The sequence below is a fragment of the Macrobrachium nipponense genome, chromosome 27 (assembly GCF_015104395.2).
Source record: "Macrobrachium nipponense isolate FS-2020 chromosome 27, ASM1510439v2, whole genome shotgun sequence".
NCBI lineage: Eukaryota > Metazoa > Arthropoda > Malacostraca > Decapoda > Palaemonidae > Macrobrachium > Macrobrachium nipponense.
Window position 1 is genome coordinate 22,821,649 of NC_087216.1, and position 20,555 is coordinate 22,842,203.

The window sequence follows — 20,555 nt, forward strand, 5'->3', positions numbered from 1 at the left end:
GGGGAGAGAGGTCTATCACCGTACGCCAGCCCCCCGCCGATGCCTTCTCCACTAGGAAGAGGCGGCTGTAAAAACCCGGTGACTGGTCCTCCAACATTTCTAACAGCTCGTTTCGCCAGCATGGTCTTGATCTCCTGTCGAAGAGCGTTGTCCTTTGCTGATCCCCGGACATAGGTCTGTAGGTGGACCGGTTTGGAGATGAGGGGGGGCCGAGACTCGAAGGGTAGTAGATATCCCTCCCGAAGGACGTCTACTATCCAGTTCTCGGCGCCGTAGCGCTGCCAAGAATCGCCCAATGGCTCGCTAGGCACCCCCCCCACTTCCGGCAGCAGGTGAGGGGGAACGCCGTCCCTAGCGTTTCCCTCCTCGTTTCGACTTCTTTCCAGCACCTCCTCGGGAAAGGAGGGCTGGGAGGAGGGCTGGGTTGCGGCCTCCTCTAGCAGAAGTTGAAACAACAGGAGTCTTCACACGGGGTTTGGACGGTGCAACCGTCTTCGCCGCCGTGGAAGCGCTAGCCAAGCTCTTTGGTTTGGCCGCAGTTACTCGAGATTGCCCAGAAACCTTCGAGACTGCCTGGTGGACTAAGCGGTCACTCTCGTCAGTGCGCCGCCTTTCCACCGCAGCGTCCACCATCTCTCCAGGAAAGAGAGCTGGGGAACTCCTAAGAGGTCCACCATTTCGTAGCCCGATGCCGCCTCACGCCCGGACCCCCTTGGTCACTCGGGTAAGGGACTGCGTCCTACGTCGAAGAACCAAGTTGGCCCACAGGTTAGCAGTCTGATGGGCGAGGTAAGAGATTGCTCTTCCTCCAGACTGGCACAGTCCTCCTGAAAGAAGCGTCGTCTTCGAGAGCAGAACTCCCAGAGCCGGCCGCTACTTTGGATATTGTGAGGGACCACAAATCCAACCAGGAAACTGCCTGGAATGCTGCCATAGCGGTAGATTCCAGGGCAAGTGCCTCCTGCTGCGAGAACCATAGGTTCTCCGACAGGAGCTGCTGCAGGGACACACCGGTGGAGTCAGCCTCGCTAACTCCGGGTTAACCTGTTTCGGCAGTATCGGGTCTTCCGAAGGCACGTAAAATCGCCTCTGCCGCTGTAGAGGAGGAGGAAGCAGCTTAGAGGACCGTCCGGATTTTAGCGAGTCCTCCCGTCCTGAGACGAGATTCTCCACCTGATCCAGGACCGAGTCCGCAAGCTCCGATCGCGGCAACCCCACCATCATTTTGGGCTCCCTCTTGGGACCCCAAAATGATTCGAGCCGGGACGTGGGCTCTGCCGGTGGTAGCGGCGATCCTTCCGCAAGGTCATTATGCAGACGCATCAGCTTAATGACCTCTGCGAAGTTCCTCTGTATCTCAGGAGTTACCGCGTCTTGTGGAGTAGGACCGTCCAGTCCCTCCAGCAAGAGCATATCCCTCGATACTCCTCCTTCAGAAGGAGGAACAGCGACAGACCCCTGAACGGTCGCCTCCAACTACTTGCGCGTACGTTCTGGTCGGTCCTAAGACCGTGCCTGAGCCGTACGGCGTCATAGCTGGGTCACGAGCGGCGCACCTCTCGTGATCGCTCCTTGGTACCTCGCTCCTCCCGGTATAGCCCGAGGAGGTTGAAGGTATGGGAGAGGCAGACCTGACACTCCCCCCTCGCTCGCTGGCCGGACCAGCGTGCGTGGAGGCTGCTGCTGATCGTCAACCCCGCGGTGACGTCGAGCAGCAGGCCTAGCCTTGCCGCTCGCCTGGGGCGATTGGCTCGGCTGAGAACGTCGAGACCCGATCTCTAGCGTCAGGCGAGCTGCCGCTGGTCACCGTCTCCGCCCGGTCCCATCGGGAGCGGCGGACGGGTGACCTGCTAGGCTCTCTGTCGCGTCGAGACCGGCCAGCGTCCTCTCGGCGCGTCAAGCCGCTGGTACCAGCCGTGGCTGGTACCGGCGGCCGTGGGGACTCCTTCCTCGCCTCAACCCGTGGCCGGTCAGCGACCGTCACGTCAGCCCGAGCAGCCAGTTGATCGCTGCGAGAGCGTCCACTGGCCTGGCGAGAGTCGTGTGCACGACTCTCGCCAGTCTTCTGCTCCGCGCCGCTGTCTTGACGGCGAGCGAGCTCGGGCGTCAAAACTTTGGCTGGACGGTCTTCTTTGGAAGAGCGTCCACTCGGTGCTTCTCGTGAACGAGAAGCGGCCGAGACGGAACCTGGTTTAGCGGCAGAACCGCTAGCACCAGGTGAGGACGCACCAGCCGAGGCTGGTGCACCTCTGGTCCCCGTCGACTTCTCCTTTGCAGAAGAAGCGATGGGCCCCGTTCCCGAAGGAACAGGAGGACCAGCAGAAGAGCTCCCCAGCTCGCCTGAGCGAGCCGGGCCCTTAGAAGATCCCGAAGGAGTCTTCTTAGGGGGGGAGGAGGCAACCTTCTTCTTCTTCGGCTGTTTAGCCTTAGAAGTCGAAGGGGAAGGAGAGGCAGCAGACGACGAAGAAGACGACGAAGACGACGACGACAGACCTTCCTTCCTTCTTCTTCCTCTTCTTCTTCGCCAGGCTCCGCAGGACAGACGTCAGGTCCTTCCATCCAGGAGGGAGCCGGGGCAGTTGCCGAAGCAACAGGGCCCGACTGCACCTGTCCGGAAAGACCTGAGACTGTGACAGCACCACCAACAGCAGGAACAACAGGAACAGGTCCGGGAACAGCAGGAACGGCAGGAACATCTGAAAGTGAATGCGCAGGCCCCTGATCTGAAAAGGAATGAGCGGCTGGGACAGCAACAGGTACGGCAGGCACGGCAGGTACCACACAGGAGAGCCAGGCGTCCTGTCGGCAGTTACCGTCATCCTCGGCACTGGCGGCAGGTCCAGGGGAGTACTCTTTGGGCAGCGGAAGTCCGGGTCGGCAATACAAAGATCCAGGTGGTGGTGGCACCGTCCTCTTTGGCACGGCAGTAATGGGTTTTTGTATAGCAGCCGTGGGTGTCACCGACATTATATGTGGTGTATACACCAGATGCGGTGGCATCTCATATGCTGGTGTCGTTACTGTGGTTGTAGTAGTGGTCACCGCACCATGAGTGACCACTGCCGACCCCGCCAACCGCTGAATCAACCCTTGGATGCTGGGCACTCCCTGCAGTCCCAGCGACTCCCACACCTGTCCCAGGTCGTCCTTCGCTGATGGCACACCTGCGGAATAAGCAACAGTCGGTTAGTTAGAGGGGTTTCCTCACGCCTGGGGGGAGAAGAACCCCCCCCAGAGCGGACGGAAGACCCCGAGTACAACTGGACGTCCGGGTAGCGGGCGCCCTCATCCACACTCGACGGATCGAGAGAGGAGAAGGACTCCGCTACCCCCCCCGCAGGGGAAGGCGCGAAACGTGGGGGCTGGCCGGGGGGCAGGAAAGAGGACGAAGTGTCCGTTACCAAAGGAGTCACTGGACTTTCCGATGACTTCTTGGGCGGCCTAAGTCTCTTCCTGCCCTCGTACAGCACCCACTGCGCCTCGGACCAATTCATACATATGACACAGGGCTCGTTGCGGGAGCACTCTCGCCCCCGACAACGAGTACAAACCTCGTGAGGGTCCACATCGACAAATGATCTAAAACCCCCACATCTACGCCCCTCCAGCCCGGGACACACTCTACGGGCGACTGGAGGGCGTGGTGATATCTCCATTTCTTCCTCACTCATTGCAAGATCAATAAAAGAAATGTAAAAGTACTTACAGTCACTCTGATTTATACAGAAAGAGAGGGCAAATACTCAAACTCAAAGCAAACGACAAAGCGGGCAGAGCGATGACGAACACGTCCTTCCCACACACGGCCGAAAGCAAAAGTGATTTGTTTACCCCGCGCGACGATCGGACAAGCAGTTAACTACCGTTCTCCCCTTGTTCGAAGCCTACGACCGTTCCAGCTGCCGCTAGCTACTTCCTATTGTTAAAGGACCGAGGGTTTGTATTACGTATCGGAACAAACATTCATTACGTAAGCAAGGTAAACAAACACCTTCTGACTAAATGTTGCCCGCCCTCCATCCAAGACAGAAATGCCATCGGCTCTGAAACCCAAAGACTTTATGAATGGCGGAACGATACATAGATGTGGGTGCTAGCGTAGTAATACTACTGTAGCAGTAGTGCCGCAACAGTATAGCAGTAATATACATGAATTAAACGTTTAAACCAACTGCTGGGATCCTTGAGGATTATTTAGCACTTCTTACAACTACTCATGAAATTAGTTTTTATAGCCAGAAGTTAAATTTTCTAATCCAACAATGCCCATGGTAGCCTTCAGTGTTATCCGGAATTATAACGAGGCGAAAGTGGGTGGAGCCTCATGAAGTCACCATTCTGACGATAATTATTGGTGAAGGTTTAAAGCCAATATACGGTACCGGCTATTTTTTTTCAGTAAATAGGTAGATAGCCAATAAATAAAAATTGCTTGACATTGGATATAGCAGTTATCAAATCATCTTGTCTACTATGTTTTTGGTAATTACCAACTATTCCCTACATCTTGTCAATCTGATTGTGACCTATAAAGTAGACTGTAATTTCTTTGGAAACTTATTTTGGGAGTTAGACTAATAATCGAAGTGTTTTTGTATTTATTAACATATTTTGTTGGTTTGTTCATTATGACAATTATCAGTGGGGAGGTTCCAGAGTTCAGAAAGGTGTACTGCTTTGCTTGTATTTAAATTTGTATGTCATTGTTGCCAGAGGTTTAGCCTTCGTTACGTACGTATCTATCGAGAAAGAGGGAAGAAATGATGTCATAAGTTACGTAACGAGTGCGTTCGAAACCTTTTCTCTGAGAAAGTTGGCCCGTCTTCAAAAAAGGTCACTTTTACATTATAAGTACCAAATTTATTCAACCTACGTAGTGCAGAATACACTCAAAATTTATGTGTTGATATAATATGTATTCTGAATAAGCATTATATTTATGAAATGCATAGATAAAAAGTTATTGTGAAAAAACCGTGTTACAGAGGCCCTGAATCTCATAGTATATCTTATTTGTATGATGTAGAGAAGAGAAGGCCTTGTAGGAAGTTAAGCATTTGTATCTTGGTGACATACTGGATATGGATATCAGGAGTCCATTAAGAAGCAACCCAGAAATTGCAAAAAGAGAATGCTGAATTTGTGGTAAATAATATCAAAGGTGGCAAAACTTAGGGTGTTTGTATAATGCCTGCACTACTTTTTGAAGAAGAGACAAGGTGAGAATGCAAAATTCTATGATTTTATGTCTGCAGTTTTTTGGAAGGCTCATATTACACAAGAAGAAGTGGCTGCAAAGCGATGTTCCCAAGCTGGAAAATAGAATGACATCTCTAGATAGAGAAAGTCTGAGCAGGTAATAACCCCAAATCAGTTGAAGAAGTGGTAGATATTAAAGTTGCTAGGAAGCAACCAACAGTAAGCAAGCCACAGAAAGTAATGGAAATTAGTTAACCCTTAAACGCCGAAGGGGTATATTAAAAATCATCTTCCGAGGGGGTCTCGGAGTGAGCGCGGAAGCGGAAAAATTGTTTTTTTTTCAAAAAATAATTTTTTTTCCAAAAAATCACAGCGCGCTTAGTTTTCAAGATTAAGAGTTCATTTTTGGCTCCTTTTTTTGTCATTGCCTGAAGTTTAGTATGCAACCATCAGAAATTAAAAAAATTATCATTATCATATATAAATAATGCGATATATAATAGCGCAAAAACAAAATTTCATATATAATTGTATTCAAATTGCGCTATGCGCAAAACGGTTAAAGGTAACGAGTTAATTTTTTTTCGTTGTAATGCACACTAAATTGCGATCATTTTGGTATATAACACATTGTAAAACGATGAAAGCAACACAGAGAAAATATTATCACAAAATAATGCATGAATTCGTAACGCGAGGACGTAAACAAATATTTTTTTCAAAAATTCACCATAAATCTAAATATTGTCCTAGAGACTTCCAATGTCTTTCAAAATGAAGACAAATGATTGAATATTACTATACTGTAAGAGTATTAGCTTACAATTGCAGTTTTCGACCATATCTGACGAGTTAAAGTTGACCAATGTCGAATTTTTTAATATATATTTTTTCATATGCAATTATTTCGGAAATTAGAAAAGCTACAACCTTCAAATATTTTTCGTTTTATTCTACATGAAATTGCACACATTTTCATATATAAAACTCTATGAAATGCCTAATATGAAATGGAGCATATATTCTGAGAATGCGACGTACGCATTTCGGAGATTTGTGGCAGAGAATCCGTGCGCGGAGGGAAGGAAAGTTTTTTTAAATTCACCATAAATCTAAATATTGTGCTAGAGACTTCAAATTTGTTTCAAGATGAAGATAAATGACTAAATATTACTAGACTGTAAAAGTTTTAGCTTACAATTGCGTTTTTCGACCATTTCGGTAGAGTCAAAGTTGACCGAACGCGGTTTTTTTTCTATTTATCGTGATTTATATGCAAATATTTCAAAAATGAGAAAAGCTACAACCTTCAATTATTTTTGGTTGTATTCTACATGAAATTGTGCACATTTTCATATATAAAACTTTATGTAACGGCTAATTTAAAATGGTGCAAACATTACCACAATCGCATGCATGATTTATTCGGAAGAGTTACCGCGCGGACGTAAAGAAAATGTTATTTTTTTCATAAATTCACCATAAATCGAAATATTATACTAGAGACTTCCAATTTGTTGCAAAATTAAGGTAAATGATTGAATATTACTATAATATAAGAGTTTTAGCTTACAATTGCGTTTTTCGACCATTTCGGTAGAATCAAAGTTGACCGAAGGCTGAAAATTTGTCACTTTATCATTTTTTATATGAAAATATTTCAAAACTGATAAAAGCTACAACCATGGGTTGTTTAGTTGTATTGTGCATGAAATTGCGCACATTTCCATATATAAAACTTTATGTAACGGCTAATTTTAAAATGGTGCAAACATTACCACAATCGCATGTATGATTTTTTCGGAAGAGTTACTGCGTGGACGTAAGGAAAAAGTTTTTTCATAAATTCACCATAAATCGAAATATTGTGCTAGAGACTTCTAATTTGTTGCAAAATGAAGGTAAATTATTGAATATTACTAAAATATGATATTGTTAAGATACAATAAAGTTTTGTACATACTTACCTGGCAGATATATACTTAGCTATAGACTCCGTCATCCCCGACAGAAATTCGAATTTCGCGGCACACGCTGCAGGTAGGTCAGGTGATCTACCGCCCCTGCCGCTGGGTGGCAGGAAATAGGAACCGATTACCGTTCTAGAACCAGATTTTCTCTTCCACCTGTCTCCTGAGGGGAGGTTTGGGGGGTTGGGCCATCAATCGTATATATCTGCCAGGTAAGTATGTACAAAACTTTATTGTATCTTAACAATATCATTTTTGTACATGGAACTTACCCAGCAGATATATACTTAGCTGATTGACACCCTTGGTGGTGGGAAAGAGAACTATTTACTGAATAGACAGGTAAACAACATACGTTGTAGGTAATAAATAAATAAAACCTTGGTTCCTACTTGATCAGGCGGAAGACTCCATGGCTAATGCCAAGGAATCTGCTTCGCCTCAAGAGCCTCAGCGAGGATGTGACCTATGGCTAAGAGTTCTTGTGGGTCTGTCGATGGGGTCTTATCCATTTACTCGACAGAGCCTCTTACATGACAATATGCCTATGCCTAGTGGCATAATTAAGGAGCACAACACCGATCCCGATCACCTGATCCTAACACGAGGGTTAGTGCTTAAGTTGAAAAGAGTTATCTACAAACTCCTTTCAAACAACCCAAAGAAAAAACACAACGTTAAATAAAATTTAACTCACTAGTTAAGGATCAGTATCTGCTCCCTATCCCAGCAATGTATCCGCAGACACGTATCAACCAAGAGAGAAGGATCCCTCGAAGGTTATCTTGACATCCTTCGGATAATGGAAGTCAACACAGAGTTGCATCTCCCGTACTGTGACAGCTAATATGTCCTTATGACATATTGTTAGGGAAAGAACAAGAATTCGGAAAAGCTCGCACTTCATGCGCTTTTAATTCTCAGCTGTTTGAAGGAATCATCAATGCACTTATCAAGTGCTTAGGAGATCACAATGTCTCAAAGAAGGCCAGGGCGTTCTTTGATATAGATCTCTTCTGGGTGAAGCCTGGAGCCTGGCTAGCGCTTCGTGCCTGGCAGGCGCCTAGCGCCTGTCTAGCGCCTCGCGCCTGGCTGGAGCCTTGCGCCTGAATGGCACCTAGAGCCTGGCTGGAGCCTCGCGCCTGGCTGGAGCCTCGCGCCTGGCTGGCGCCTCGCGCCTGGCTGGTGCCTGATTGGCTCCTCCTTCCTGGCTAGCGCCTCACGCCTGGCTGGAGCCTTGCGTCTGGCTGGTGCCTTGCGCCTGGAAGGCACCTGGAGCCTGGCAGAAGACTTCATGATTACTGTCTATGAGTCTGCATGCCTCAAGAGTTTCAGCGAGGTAGGGACCTATGACTGACAAACCCTTCTGGATCATGTCAATGGGGGCTAGCCCGCTTACACGACAGAGCCTTCTCGGATCGTGCCAATGGGGGCTGACCCACTTACATGGCAGAGCCTTACCTGTATCATATCAATGGGGACTAGCCCTCTTACATGACAGAGCTTTAGGTTTCTCTTTACTGGAAGGAGCCTTGCGCCTGGATGGATCCTCAATCCTGACTGGAGCCTAGCCTTGAAGGAGCCTGGCACCTGGATGGCGCCTGGCTGGCTTCTAGAGCCTGGCTGGCGCCTCGCGCCTGGCTTGGCTCCTCCACCCTTGCTGGAGCTTCGAGCTTGGAAGAGTCTCTAGGCTGTCTGGCGATGTCCACATCGGACACTCTTATATCTGTCCGATTTGTTCGCCTCTGGCGCATTTGCGCCAGGTTTGGAGGCCCGCTCCTTCTCAGTATCCGACCCAATGACAGAGTTTCCTTGGAACTGTCCGCCTCTGGCGTTTTTCGCCTGTATTGGCATTTGGCGCTTGGCTGGCGCTACATTGTCCGAGAGTCCTGAAACAACCACATAGTTTAGCAGGAGACTGGAGAAGGGTGGAAGAAATTCTTCCCCTTTGAGCTTTTGGCCCCTGGCAAGGGGAGGTGATTTTAGTCAGCTACACCCAGTAGACGACAGGATATCTAACAATACGAGAGAAGAGTCTTCCTCCGAGGCGGGATCCTTCGTGAACACTTCTTTTGCTAAAATGAGATCTCTTCTTACATGTTGATGAGGTTCCTCGTTGCAGAAATCTTCCCTATCCTTTGCCTGAAGGAAGGGAAGGAGTCTGGAAGTCGAAGGAGAGACTGAGCTGAAATTGGGCGGAACCCTGATTTCTAGCTCTTGTTGTATCCTTCTGAATACCTTCTGGGAAGCATTTTGAGCCCTCATCGCACCCCGAAGACACTGTAGGCAAACGTTTAAACCATCTCTTCTTCTGTAGATGAAAATGTAAGTACCCTGCCTGGGCAACGAAACTTCTATCTGAAAGTGTTGCGTCAGGAATAGAGGGATTTAGTTCTTTTGCCAGACATACTATGCTGGCAAGAACCCATTGCGAGTCTCCATTGAATCTGATGCGAGATTCCAATGCACAAAAATTCACTTGTCTTCTTGGTCGTTTAGGGCTAAGAGAAACAAAGAATTCCTTCATAAACTTCCTCAAAGAAGTTTGATGAGGAGCAGTTCCATTTTGTCGGAACACGGAATCTGTGGCCACAAAAAGATCCCATTCGAAGTACATGATATCCTACTCTTGTCGTATTGCGGTATCGTATAAGATCCCGACGATGATCTTAATCCTCTGTTATCTCTAATTCCCTTGTAGAGACAGAGTATAGCCTTTTACTGCGTTCTTTGATAGCAGATATATACATAGGTGATTCTTCCCTCTGAAAGTGAAGAAAAAACCTCGCTATGTGGTTTCACAGAGGTAATCGGGAAGAGGACAGTTTCCTCATTCCATCTAGCACGATCTGCAGCAATTCTATGTCTTAGCCATGACTATTGTCATTTACCTTGAAAAAACCTCTCATTCATGTCCACTTCTGGTCAGTCTGCACGCGGACAGACTCAGAGTGGAGAGGTTTTATAGGTCTATTTATAATAGATTCTGATAGAATATCCAGATACTCTTGGAAAAGCCTTACGAAACATGCTGTGAGAAGAACGTGACTTCTGTGAATCCAACCTCTCTAAGGCCAAAATGAGGCATACATCCTCTCTTCCTTTGACGCCCATTTATCTTAATATCTGTTAAGAATTTATAACTAGGGGAAAAAAGACTAAAGTTTATTCCCCTTCTTTAAATTTAAAAATGTCTTATATTGCTACCTCTCTTGGGGTTCAAAGGAAAAAGAAGCAGTCTAAAGGAAGCCTGTTCGTCTTCTACCTTACAAAGAGATCTATGAAGAAGACTTTCCGCAGGTTCTCACAACTCTTTTCAATAAATGTTAGACATACGTTAACAGTTATTATCTTCGATCGAGAAGGTTCTCACGGACATGCAAAATCTTGCATCGAACCTCTTAAGGATCGTTACGTTCCGTGTCTGTTCCCAAATAGGTTTTCTTTTGTTAACGCGAACAGGGGCGAAAAAAAAAAAGATTCTCGATGCTCTTTGCGATATGAGAGAGTCGTGGAATTGGCCTAAGTGATTAAAATAAATAATTTCATCATTCCTTGTAAGCGACCCCTTTTCGATTAAATGGGTAACGAAATCAGGAACGAATCTTGCCGTTACCGAGCCTGCTGTCCGATAGGCTACTGGACTCTTAGGTTAATAACTCGCTAAAACGAGAAAATATCTTGGATGGTGCTTCTGGCGCAATTTGCGCCGGGCTGGCACTTCCTTCTAGTTCTTTTTAGGTTATGTGCCATAACATCTATGCCTTTATGGTACCCGACATCCTTCACATGTTAATTCCGTTCTTAGTGGGAAAAAACTTTTATATACGTAGTATAGTCCATTCAGGAAACATACTTCTGCCACTAAGAGAATGTTTCCCATCCGACTCACCAACTTCTCATGAGCAATATCCGATTCTAAAAAGGTTGTGTGCATTTCTCGAAAGGATGAGAGAATTATATATATCGCGCTCTGCCGTATTAGAATCCTTTATAATACTGTCACATTGTGGTAAACAGCATTAATCTAGGAAACCTTTGTAAGGATACTAGGAATTCTGTAGTTAACCTCGGTATGTGCATAAGACTTGACCATACCGTAGTCTTAAAGTGAATTCTACTACATTCATCTTCTCACTAAGCATGTACTCTAATAAGCCATGCTTTCGTAAGCATGAGAGCATTATACAATGTAGAGTTCCGCTGCGTTAGAATCCTTTAAAAATGTTACCTACGGTAAACAGCATTGAAATGTTGTAATATCTTTCTTATTGAAAGCTTCTTAGCAAAAGGCAGACAATATTTTATTTATGTTTGCTTAACTATCCCCTCAATCCGAGGCTAAAACCACGATTGTAGGGGAGAGACACGGTTAGTCATTCCATCCCGCAAGAGAGAGACATGTAACCGACCACTCATGACCGACACCTACATGATACTGCGACATGATATCTAAGCGATAGCACTTATCATAGCAGTCTTGTTAGCCGACTGGCCTTACTCTTCCAGAGTTGCCAGCTACTCCATTTAATAAAGGAATCTTATAAAATTATTATCGAACTTCAGGAAGTTCTTATAATGCATATCTAAGCGAAACAAGACTTCGATAAACTAGAAGCTAAGTAGGTGTTATCTTAACAATCCCTTTAAGCGTAGTCCTTCCTAGGAAATTCCTGGAAGGATACTGGTAATTGAGTTGCTCAGCAAAGAAGTAACTACGGTATGTGCTTATGATTTGCCGTATCGTATTCTCATACAGCAGATACTCTACTACCTTCTTTCCCTGCCGAGGCAGATAGAGAAAGGAAAAATTTTTACTATCTTCGTTCTTTTCGTTAATAGAACGATAGAAAGAGTATATATATCTCCTTAAGGAAGGAAGTTAATCCAGGAATTCTTTAAATCTTCGTGATTTCCTCATAAATCGTGGAAGAGACAGAATTCCTGTTCATCTGTAGGGTTTACGGAAGGAAGTAGATATTTCCTATCCGCCATCATACCCAAACGTCGATGAGATTCTTATAAGAAAAAATGGCTTCTCTTAGTATCAGAATCCTGCTGGCAAAAGCGACGGCCGCCTGTGCGACATCTTGCACCTTTGCCAGGGGAAAGTTGCTCAAGTTGAAAACTCAAAGAGGAGCCTCGCGACTGACCTCTCTCTCATAAGAAGAATAGGAATATTCTGGCGCCTGGCTCCTTGCACCTAGCGCCTGGAATGTTCCGTGCGCCTGGAATGTTCCGCACGCTAGAAAGGAGACTCGCTCCTGGAACGTTCCGCTTGCGTGGAAGGTCCCATGCGCCCTGATAGTTCCGAGCGCCTACTAGACCCCTTTTAGAAAGAGCCTCTTGCCCGGAAACGTTCAATGGAAGGATCGTTCTGATTGCCACTCTACTATAAGGCTCCTTGCTCTAGCCGTCTGTTTTTCTGGCGCAATTTGCGCCAGGCTGGCGCTTCGTCTCTTTGAAGGCGCATTGCGCCAAGAAAAATTTTCTAGAACGCGGCTCGCGTTTGGTTGTAGGAACGCGGCTCGCGCTAGTCTGTTAGCTGGAACGCGCCTCGCTGCTGGCTATTGGAACGTAGCTCACGCTAGCTTGCTGGAACGCGGCTTCCTGGCAGCGGCTGGCTCTTGCTCAGTGTTCTCTTAGTTTTCAGAGAACGCGCTAGATCATCGAAACTCCAAACATACATTCTTCGTCTTTTCGGAAGTAAGATGAAGAGACGCACTTTTTTAAGGATGCCTTACTATGGCTATCCTTGGCAGTCTGGGACGTTCTACAGAACCTGCCGAGGGGACGCCTGACCGGTGGGGGTTCTCCCTAACCTTCCTGCGGCTGTCGACTTTCCTCCTCCACTGGGTCTGGGAGTTTGGAAGAGGTCTAGGCCTGGAAGCGCTACGGAGCCAATCAGACGCACCCTCCACTGCACTGGGAACACTATATTCACTTCTTACCTTTTTAGAGCTCGCCTTTTGAGCTCCATCCATTTATCTTCAAATTTGCACATATGAATTTGTAGATTCTGTGGAGTAAGAAGGTGATGAGATGCAACAACTACTAGAATTGTCAATACTCTAACTGCTCATTAGTACGAGAGCTCTTAAAGTTCTTCAAAGGAAGCGTATCTAGTTATATGCTTTCTGACTTCCTAAAGTAGGAAGTTAGATCTTATATTTCCTTCATCAAGTTCTAACACTTATACACGTATTAGTGAAAAAAAAAAATCTCAATTTCCCTTATTGCAAAATATATGAGTGTCTCCCGAAAAATTCGGTAGTTTCACGTAATATATTTTTCGAAATTTCGAAGCCAAATTCATTAAAAAGTTAATAAAAGCGTATGCCAAACCAAAGACCCAGTACTTCCCTGCAAAAGACAGCCCAGAAGGTCAATGGCGATGAAAAAACGAAAATCAAGTCAGGAGGTAGCAACAACGTATGTTGACACTACCGCGACAGAGAAAATCTGGTTCTAGAACGGTAATCGTTCCTATTCCTGCCACCCAGCGGCAGGGGCGGTAGATCATCTGACCTACCTGCAGCGTGTGCCGTGAAATTCGAATTTCTGTCGGGGACGACGAGTCTATAGCTAAGTATATATCTGCTGGGTAAGTTCCATGTACAAAAATAAGAGTTTTAGCTTACAATTGTGTTTTTCGACCATTTCGGTAGTCAAAGTTGACCGAAGGTTGAAATTTTGGCACTTATCGTTATTTATATGAAAATATCTCAAAACTGATAAAAGCTACAATCATGAGTATTTTTTTGTTGTATTCTACATAAAAATACGCACATTTTCATATATAATACTCCATGTAACAGCTAATTTAAAATGGTACAAAAATTATGTCAAAGTGACAAAATAATTTCCGAGATGTGTCACTGATACTTTTTAGTGCGGCAAGAAAGAAATTCGCGCTTGCGCGCCTGCGTAACGATGGTAAACAAAACAACACCTTGATCCGTTAACTCCCAGCATCCCCCAAGGCGCGTGATTCAAGAGTTTTCGGCTGGTAGGCCTACAAGTATTTTTCCGCAAATTTAAAAAAAAACTGTTGTATGTCGAAGTAAAATACGTCCAGTTGGCATTCTAGAGACAAAAAATGTTGATGTAAAATACGTCCGCTCGGCGTTTAAGGGTTAAAAATGATGGTTAAGACCATGATAGCACAGTAAATGAAAACAATGAAAATTTATCATATGAATAAAGGTACCTAATGTACAAACATTAATGGGAGAAAAATGTAAATGAGCAGTGAACTACTAGTAGCAAAAATACAGCATTTCTTTACTAAAAAATGCTTCAAAGGCATTACATACAGTGGTACTTTATCTATGTTAAGGCTTAAATTTCTTAAAATGTTTTCTAGTGATAGAGTGGTTCCTCCTAGTAAGTTCTTAAGAGTTGGAAACCTTTGGTCTAAGAACCTCTCACTTACCCATGTCCAGTAGGGCAGATGAAGTAAAGGCAAGCATGAATCCTAGTATCATGAAAGGCAGACAGACTGCGCTTTATCTTCAACTCCTCTTGCAAGTAATCATCAAACTTCTTATCGATGTAATCCACAATGGCAGTAAAACTATCCTCTTTGTTAATTTGATCTCCATATCCAACAGTATCCACAATAGTAAGCTGTGGATAAAACCCAGATCACTAATGAAATGTTACATATGGAACAAAATTTCCTTGGAAATTTCATGGATGTGATTTTGGTGAGCCAAACCTTTTTCTCTCCATGAAAACAATGGCATGATACTGAACATCTATCCAGTTAATAAAAAAATAATGCAAAAATCTTCAAAATATATACTATAGTATAAATATATTTCATCAAAATGGAATAAAAATAAAAATTGCTATAAGAAAAGTGACACTTGATACCATTCTTCAATTATAGGAGAAAATTGTCAACAATGATGTTATTATGATATAACAAAGTTTCATGTATACTTACCTGGCAGGTATATATATAGCTATATTCTCTGTTCGCACTGGCAGAATTTTCAAAACTCGCGGCAACCGCTAGATCACTGGTAGTTCAGGTGATCGCCACCCCGTTCCCGTGGCGCTGGTGCTCGGAATCATTCCCATTTTCGTCAGATTTTTCTCTGAACCCTGTCTCCTGAGGGGAGGTGGGTGGGAATTTAATTATATATACCTGCCAGGTAAGTATACATGAAACTCTGTTATATCATAATAACATCATTTTCATGTATGACACTTACCTGGCAGGTATATATATAGCTGATTGACACATTTGGAGGTGGGTCAAAGACAGCAACATTGTAAGAGTTTTAAAATTTAAAATAAATCCCAAATACTCTTAGATTCCTTACCTGCTAAGGTAGCTGACTTCATAAATCCTGCCTCTTAGCCTGCTAAACCTTAGTAGCTCCCAACTAGGACATGACCTAATAGTTGATTAAGCTAAATACAAGGGTCTGACAACTGGACGGGACCAATTCGTTGACAGGAAACCCTAGCCCTCTCTTACCACGGGCATTCATGCTAGGATAAGTTAGACCACCTGAACCACACACAAAGCTAACATAACACACTACACTTCACAGACTGAAGAGGAAATAACCCTCTCAGACAACCATAAAAACAACACCACTTAATTAAAATACCTAGCATGTTAGTAAGTTATGGGGTGGAAACTCCCTTGCCCAATACTGCTCCTGAGGATACATAAGGGCCCAACGTTTGACAGTTGTCAAATGTTGTTTTGACGTTTCTAAGGTAATGACACGCAAACACTGAATTATTCCTCCAAAACGTCGTTTCAATGATATCTTTGAGGGCCATATTCCTTTTAAATGCCAAGGAAGTAGCTACTGCTCTCACTTCGTGCGCCTTAACCTTAAGGATGCCGAAATTTTCTTCTTGGCATAACATATGTGATTCTTTAATCAGTTCCCTGAGGAAAAAGGCAATAGCATTTTTGGTCATTGCTCTGCTAGGGTCCTTCACAGAGCACCACAGTGATTCTGAAGTTCCTCTAATATTATTGGTTTTCTCTATATAATAGCGCAAAGCCCTTACTGGACAGAGAACTCTCTCTTGTTCCTGTCCTAACCAAATCTGAAAGACCCATAATCTCAAAAGACCTTGGCCAGGGATGAGCTGGATTCTCGTTCTTGGCCAGAAAACCTCCTGAAACGAGCAAACTGCCTTGTCATGCTTCCAGCCACATGTTTGCTAATTGCTTGCAGCTCACTAACCCTTTTAGCTGTGGCCAAGGCCACCAAAAAGATGGTCTTTTTCGAGATATCTCTAAACGAGCTTGATCCATCGGTTCGAACTTATTAGTTCCTAAGAATTTCAGGACCACATCGAGATTCCAGGAAGGTGTTCTGTATCGGTGTTCCTTCCTTGTTCCAAAGGACCTTATGAGGTCTCTCAGATCGAGATTATTGGTAATATCTGAACCTCTGTGTCTAAATACTGAGGCCAACATACTACGATATCCTTTAATTGTCTGAGTTGACAACCCTACTTCCTTCTTTAAATATAAAAGGAAGTCGGCAATTTGGGCCACAGAGGTACTGGATGAAGAAATCTTCCGACTCTTGCACCACTTACGAAAGATTTCCCACTTCGCCTGGTACACCTTAATAGTCGAGGCTCTTCTTGCTCTGGCCACAGCTCTGGCCGCCTCTCTAGAAAACCCCCTCGCTCTGACAAGTCTTTCGATAGTCTGAAAGCAGTCAGACCCAGAGCGAGGGTGTTCTTGTGGTACCTGTTGAAGTGAGGCTGTTTGAGTAGATCTACTCTTGCTGGAAGTGTTCTTGGTACATCTACTGTCCATTCCAGTACCTCTGTGAACCAATCTCGGGCCGGCCAGTAGGGAGCTATGAGAGTCATTCTCGTCCCTTGACTCTCCCTGAATTTCTTCAAAACCTTTCCTAATATCTTGAACGGGGGAAAGGCGCGTACCGTCTAGCCCCGTCCAATCTAGAAGAAAGGCGTCTACTGCGACTGCTTGACGGTCTGGGACTGGAGAGCAATAAGTCGTCAATCTCTTTGTCATTGCGGTCGCAAACAAGTCCACCACTGGACGACCCCATAATTTCCACAGACTCTGGCATACTTCTAGATGAAGAGTCCATTCTGTTGACAGAAGTTGACCTTCCCTGCTCAACAGGTCCGCTCTCACATTCTTCTCCCCTTGAATGAACCTGGTGAGAAGGGTTACGTTTTCCTTCTCTGCCCATAGAAGGATCTCCTCCGCCAACTTGCAAAGAGAGACTGAATGCGTTCCCCCCTTGCTTGCGGATGTACGCCAGAGCTGTGGTATTGTCCGCGTTGACCTGCACCGCCTTGTTGCGGATCACCGCGTTGAACTCTTTCAAAGCCAAGAAAATCGCCATCAGTTCCTTCCTGTTTATATGCCAAGACGCTTCCTCCTTGCTCCAGCGACCTGACACTTCTTGAGGGCCGAGAGTCGCTCCCCAGCCTGCGTCCGACGCGTCTGAAAACAATACAAGGTCTGGGTTCTTCTGCTGGAGTGACGCTCCCTCCGCTAACTTCCCCGGAGTTAGCCACCAAAGTAATTCCTCTTTGATCTTGCGAGGAATTCGAAACAGGAAGGAATCCGGTTGCGATTTTCTTGGCCAGACTTGGTTCAAAAATATTTGCAAGGGTCTCATGTGAAGCCTTCCTAGAGAAACGAACCGTTCCAGTGACGAGAGAGTCCCCAGTAAGCTCATCCACTCTCGTGCAGAACATTGTTCTTTCTCTAGAAAGGCTTGTACTTTCCGGATGCACTGAGCTTGCCTGTCGGGAGATGGAAAAGCCCGAAAAGTCGCTGAGGAAATCAGAATCCCCAAATAAACTAGCTCCTGATTGGGGATCAGATTCGACTTTTCTAAGTTCACCATCAGCCCTAATTCGTTCGTTAATGCCAACGTCATTTCTAAGTCCTCCAGACATTGTCTTCTTGATTGGGCTCTTATGAGCCAATCGTCTAGGTATAGAGACACTCTTATCCCTAGAATATGTAGCCACTTCGCCACGCTTGACATCACTCTTGTAAAAACTTGTGGGGCTGTGCACAGTCCGAAGCAGAGGGCTTTGAACTGAAAGACCCTGTTCTGGATCACAAATCTTAAGTACTTCCTGGATCCTGCATGAATTGGGATATGAAAATATGCGTCTTGAAGGTCCAGGGTAACCATCCAGTCCCCTGGACGTACCGCTGCCAGTACTGAATCGGTCGTCTCCATAGTAAATTTTGTCTTCTCCACAAATAAGTTGAGTTGACTTACGTCCAGTACTGGTCTCCATCCCCCCGAGGATTTCGCTACTAAGAAAAGCCGGTTGTAAAATCCCGGGGATAAGTGATCCAGAACAGGTTCTATTGCTCCTTTCCTGAGCATAGAAAGTACTTGCTCTTGTAGTGCTTCTTGTTTCCCTGGATCGCTGTAGTGAGCTCCAAGCTCTCTTGGCGATGTCGAAAGAGGTGGTTTCTTCAGAAAAGGGATCTTGTAACCTTCCTTGGCTACCGTGACGACCCAAGGATCTGCTCCCTTTCTTGCCAAATCTCCCAAAACTTCTGGAGTCTGGCCCCAACTGATGTCTGAAGGACTTGTTCTTCATTGTTTATTACTGGGTTTCGAACCCCTCTTGGAAGGAGCTCTTCTTCCTCTGAAGGAAGGACGAGAAAAGGACTTGCCTCGAAAGGGCTGACTAGCCTGTCTTGACTCCTTAGGTGTCTTCTTAACCACTTTGGTGGGTAAAAATTTCCTTACCGAAGACGTTAAAAGGTCATGCGTCGCCTTCTGAGTCAGGGAAAGCGAAATATCCTTGATAAGATCCGAAGGAAATAACTGATCCGAGAGTGGGGAAAAAAACCAATTCGGATTTCTGAGCGTTAGAAACGCCCTTTGCAGCAAAAGAGCACAGGAGTGACCTCTTCTTTAAAACTCCTGCGGTGAAAAGCGAAGCTAACTCATTCGCCCCATCCCTTAGGGCTTTGTCCATGCAGGACATAATACTGCTTGGAAGCTGCGAAGCAGTTGATTCCTTATCTTCCACGGTTCGTCCCAGAGCCCCCAAGGACCAATCAAGAAAATTGAAAACCTCGAATGTCCGGAAAATACCTTTCAAGAGATGATCTAACTCTGATGACGTCCACCAAACTTAGACCGAATTCAAAGCATGTCTGCGGGAACTGTCAACAATGTTGGAAAAATCCCCCTGGGAGGAGGCAGGAACTCCCAGGCCGAGACTTTCCCCGTCGCATACCAGATTCGGACTTCGATGCTAATTTGGCTGGAGGGAAGGAGAAAGAAGTCTTGCCCGCTTCCCTCTTTTCTTTCAACCACGTATCAATCCTTTGAAGAGCCTTCTTAGCTGTAATTGAAAGCTTCATCTTCAAAAACGATGACTTCTTCGGTGTTTTATTCTTGGAGAATTGAGAAAGGGGTGACATCGGAGCTGAAGGCTGAAATTCCCCTTCAAAAACTGACAGAAGGCAATCAGTTAACTTCTTGTAGTCTGAAGAAGGTGCTTCACCATCTTTCTCTTCTTCAGACGCTAAGTCTTCCATCTCCTCTTCAGCCGAAGAAACATCTTGTAATCCAAGGTCTTGCTGCTGAACATCTTCTCTAACCTCTCGGGAAGAAGAAGGCTCCTGCCGCCTGCGTCCTGCGTCCTTCTGAGATACGTCGACCAAACGTGAATCCGCTCCGAGATTGCGTCCTGCGTCCTGTCCCGGTAACTTGCGTCCTACACGAGAATCCAAAGTGCGATGAGGAGGAGGCAAACAATCATGCGTCCTTTTGGAGGACTTGACGGGGAGAGACGCGTCCTTACGTCTCGTAGGAGGATGTTTCGTTGCTTCCCACGATTTAACTAGATCGGCTAACCTTCCTTGCATCTCTTTAAGAAAGTCCTTAGTCTCTGTTTCCTGACGGGATGCCTGAGCATGCGGGGAACGAAGACGAGAAGCTCGAACCTGAGGTCTACGAGAAGGAGAAGATACAGGAGAAACTGCCCAGGATGCAGAAGGAGGGCTCCTATCAGGCGAACCGCCGTCTAAATGAAGTCTTGCGTCCTGCCTTGAACGAAAAGTTCTCCTCCTTTTAACCGGAACCACGTCTTCATCGTCACTAGATGAGAAAATCTCGGGGCTACTCCACCGCTCTTGAGCGTCAAGTTCATCCTGAGATGACGTAGGTTTATGCGTCCTCTTCAGCGGACGCGATTCTTCCGCATAACGTCGATATCTGCCTGACGCAGAACTATCGGTAGAAGAAAAACACTTCCCAGTGTCGCCTTTTCTATGGCGCACTGCTGCAGCCTGGGACGCAACAGGACTGCCTGAAGGGACGACTGATCGTAAGGGAACCCCTCTCGCCTCCCTTCGACTGTCGATATGCCTTC

The 20,555-nt window shown here is 45.7% G+C and overlaps 1 protein-coding gene across 2 annotated transcripts in view; it reads right to left on the reverse strand.

Annotated features, from left to right (window-relative positions):
• The window catches only part of LOC135200907 (septin-2-like), a 34,369-nt gene that overhangs the window by 5,708 nt on the left and 8,106 nt on the right, over window positions 1-20,555 (reverse strand). For both annotated transcript variants that reach the window (XM_064229661.1, XM_064229660.1), the window contains one exon: window positions 14,605-14,798. In XM_064229661.1, coding sequence (XP_064085731.1) covers window positions 14,605-14,798 — 194 coding nt within the window. The remainder of the gene's footprint in view (window positions 1-14,604; window positions 14,799-20,555) is intronic.